Below are 3,653 nucleotides of genomic sequence, written 5' to 3'. Positions count from 1 at the left end.
TGTTCAAACAAAACATACACAATCTTTTATATATATATATATATAACGCTCAAGCCTTAACCCCCAAAAAACACAAAACATACAAAAGTCCAAGTCATATGCATAAACAAAAAGCAAGCTAGCTAGCTTTTAACTGCCAAAAACCAAGAGAAACATAAGAGCATTGCATTGAATTGCACAAGGTTTGTTGCAAGAGATCACTTCTTGCGTTCCAGACGCACGACAGCAATGCCCTTGCCCTCCTTGTCGTCGAGAGTCTGACCGCTCGTCTGATCAGTGGCTTTGAGTTTTGATGCTGCTTCTCCGGCTGGAGTCTCTTTCATATCCACCATCACCACCTTCTCCGCCTCTTCTCCTCCCCTTCCACCACCACCACCACCACCCTGCTCACTCTCTACACGTTTCTCCTCCATGGTATCTATCGGCATGGTCAACTTCTCCTTGATAGCATCCTTCACGCTACCGAGGGCGCTGAATATGTTTCCTGATCCTGCCGTCCCCCTTCTCAATCCCACAAGGACCATAACACAATTGGTTAGTATTATACACATCTATAGACTATATATATATGTGTGTGTGTGTGTGTATATTTGGAATGTATATACTGTGTGTGTGTGAGGGAGAGGCTATTACTAAACCTCACCTGTTCTCTTCATGAGACTCCTCACTCAGCTTCATCTCCTCCATCTTCGGTCTCGCTTTGTCCTGTGTCTCATTATATTTTTCCTATATAAGACAGTATTTAACTACCATTTCAACGGTAATGACCAAATGTTAGAAAGTTTAGGATCTATAATATTTTTCTCATTTCAATTTACATGCTTGGAACTCAACAATCATTTGAAAATCTTGGTTAAACAATATTTAAAAAAAAGGAAACTAAAAGGTGTGCACATATGTATAACTAAAATGCAAATAACATAATTTCATATTTTTTGAATCATAATTAAACCTAACATATAAAATCATATCTAAAATAATATTCTAACTAAAAAAAATAGTTATAATTAAATAACAAAACAACATAACTATTTCCCTACAGCTAGCCACAACAAATCAATAGAATCCCACTAACAACTGGCCAGGTCATCACACTGATGGAATCCCAATTCCAAAAACTTAAAATGTATGCAACTATAATCGACCTTGCACTTAATTTAAATCAACACTATATTATACATTTTTAATATTACTTAACCCGAGAAACAAAGGTAATGGAGCACAGGTTTATATCTACATTTTTTAACAATATCTTTGGTTACAAAATTAAGTAAAAAAATCCATTTTAAATATCATTTTCCATAATATATAGGATTAAATACACTCTTTGTTAATCTTCATATATAATTGTGTCAATTTAATTTCAATTTATTAAGCTCAACACATTTTGCTCCAAATTTTATTTAAACAAACAATTAATACACATAATGTGTACACAATTCAAATAAACAAAAATAAAACAAAATCTTTACTGTATATATTGTAGGAGTTGGCCCTTCTCCAGTTTGTTATTGAACTGGAGGGTACTGTTGGGCTATTTTGGGTTTTAATCTAGGCCCATCTTAATAATCTAACCCGTGTAGTCCATCAAATGCATTAATTTCATCATAATAATCGGATATCGATAGTCACTTGATCGTATCGAATCATGTTTTTATCTCAATTTATTTTGAAAATTATGCATGCCATTGACAGAAATTGAAAATTATGCATGGCATTGACAGAAATGTAATCTAACAAAATATCTATCGATATCCAATCAACGTAATATTTTATAGAGAAGATATACTCGACGAGCTCTATAAATTGAATATGGATTATCGAGATGGGCTCGAATCAAAGCCCACAACAACCAAACAACAAACAATATCCTCTAGTCGGAGAGGAGCTAATTCCTATATTGTATGTCAAAGTAAGTACCTACTTCGTTCACAAGAAAAAAAAAAAGGTAAGTCTACTGAATTATACTTCAAGTCTAAGGTTTCATAGTTCTAAATATCGAAATACCGGCCGTTACGAAGGCTTTTCGAGGTCCTGAGCCAGATACACCGTGGTGTGAACCAATTTCTTCGCAGTCTATCGGGCGATTCCAGACATCTATTTCTTGATACGATACCTTTATATGTTCTCATATCTCGAAAGCTTTACAAACTCTAATAAATATCTAAAAATTACAAACTCTAAAAACTTTATAGTTAAAACTCTCTTTTGATTCAATATGATACAAAACTTTACTAGATACAGAGCTTAGAACATTTAAAACAAACATAAACTTCAATTTTATTTCCTGTTAATCTGAGAGCAGAAATCAGAGATGACTCACCTTGGCAGCCTCACCGGTCTTGGCCGCCTTCTCCTTGGTTTCTTCTTTCTTACCAGTCAAGTAACCCATCGCCCTCCTCGCCGTATCCACCGCCGTATCTTTCAACTCCGCCATCTTCGCCACCGCAGTCTCCTTCCCTTCTGTCGCTTTCTCCGCCGCACATTCCTTCGTCTCCTCCGTCTTCTCTACGGCACCATCTTTATACTCCCTCGCCTTCTCAGCACTATAATTCTTCGTCTCCTCCGCGTATTCTTTATATTCCCCTGCCCTCTCCGCGGTCCTATCTTTAGCCTCTTTCGCTTTCTCAGCCATGGAATCGGTACCCCACCGGCTTTTCTTCTCGGTCTGTCTCGCCTTCTCCGAAGCCGCCTCAACGCCTTCTCTCTTCTCGTTAGCAGCAGTTTCTTTGGTCTTGCCGGTTACAGCCTCCTTGGCTTGTTCTAAAGTGCCCGCCACTGACTTCAGTAAGCTCTCCACAACACTCGGTCTTTGTTCCTCTCGCTCATACTCCTCTATTTTAGCTGCTTCTTCTTCTTCAGTTTTTTTTTCTGTGTTTGCATCGCTGAGCTCGGACACTGCTACCCTTGCAGCTTCTTCTGCTCTGTCCACTTTGTCTTGTCTCGATGCCATACTCATCAATACAAGCTCTCTCTCTCTCTCTCTCTCTCTCTAAATCTTTTTTTGGTTTTTGCTTTTGTTTTTGTTTCTCGCTCTAAACACTAGTGAAGCTTTCACAAGATATCTGAGAGGATGATGATGAAGAAGAAGGTTTGGGGGGGTTTGTATTTATAGTTTATGTTTTTTGGTCTTTTGGGGGTTTTGATTGGTTTGAGTGTTTTTGACAGGATACAACGTGGAAGGGAGGTTGTTACACGTTGCAATGAGGTTGATGGCGCGTAGTTGTGTCGGCAAGGCGGCCGTGCTGGAGTATTTATTCTGTATTTTGAGAATGAGATTGCACTTGGTTTTGGTTGACACATCTTGGGATCAAATTAGGTAATTGGGATTAAAATAATTAGATGTTAGTAGATTTATGTTTGAATCATGTTTATTTCTTAAAAGAAATAGACGGTGATTATAATTTTAAAAATAATTATTTTTTTAAAAAAAAATACATATATAAATATGATTTAAATATATTGTCTCGATCAATTGGATTAGATACGGATATCTAATAGTCTTATAAATATTCTACTTAATAAGTATTAAGAAATAAATAGTTTGGATTAGGAGCGGACATCGACCCGTTGACTTACTCGGCACAGTCCTAATTTTTTAGGATTTGAAAAGGTTATTTATCCTATAGAGTCTGGCCTCAACGACTTCCCTG

The 3,653-nt window shown here is 37.0% G+C and overlaps 1 protein-coding gene across 2 annotated transcripts; it reads right to left on the bottom strand.

Moving 5' to 3' along the window:
* Positions 1–3,127, bottom strand: LOC114290463 (uncharacterized). 2 transcript variants are annotated; one of them, XM_028234391.2, is made up of 3 exons: positions 2,324–3,127; positions 644–726; positions 1–501 (listed from the first exon to the last, which is right to left on the bottom strand). In XM_028234391.2, exons 1-3 carry the CDS (start codon positions 2,957–2,959, stop codon positions 198–200), a joined length of 1,023 nt encoding a protein of 340 aa, XP_028090192.2. In that variant the 5' UTR covers positions 2,960–3,127; the 3' UTR covers positions 1–197. The 2 variants fall into 2 exon arrangements, with proteins under 2 accessions (XP_028090192.2, XP_028090196.2); XM_028234395.2 differs by having other exon boundaries at positions 644–705.
* Positions 3,128–3,653: the final 526 nt, after the last annotated feature.

This window comes from Camellia sinensis, chromosome 10, assembly GCF_055761805.1.
Source record: "Camellia sinensis isolate YWXY chromosome 10, ASM5576180v1, whole genome shotgun sequence".
NCBI classification, from domain to species: domain Eukaryota; kingdom Viridiplantae; phylum Streptophyta; class Magnoliopsida; order Ericales; family Theaceae; genus Camellia; species Camellia sinensis.
Note: the sequence above shows the minus strand (reverse complement) of the source record. Positions and strands in the feature narration are given on the sequence as shown.

Excerpts from the sequence above, each read along its gene's own strand:
- LOC114290463 (XM_028234391.2), bottom strand. The coding sequence starts at position 2,959 with ATGAGTATGGCATCGAGACAAGACAAAGTGGACAGAGCAGAAGAAGCT. Across the intron at positions 727-2,323 it reads AGACCGGTGAGGCTGCCAAG|GAAAAATATAATGAGACACA; the intron begins GTGAGTCATCTC and ends TGTCTTATATAG. Across the intron at positions 502-643 it reads GAGTCTCATGAAGAGAACAG|GGGGACGGCAGGATCAGGAA; the intron begins GTGAGGTTTAGT and ends GGGATTGAGAAG.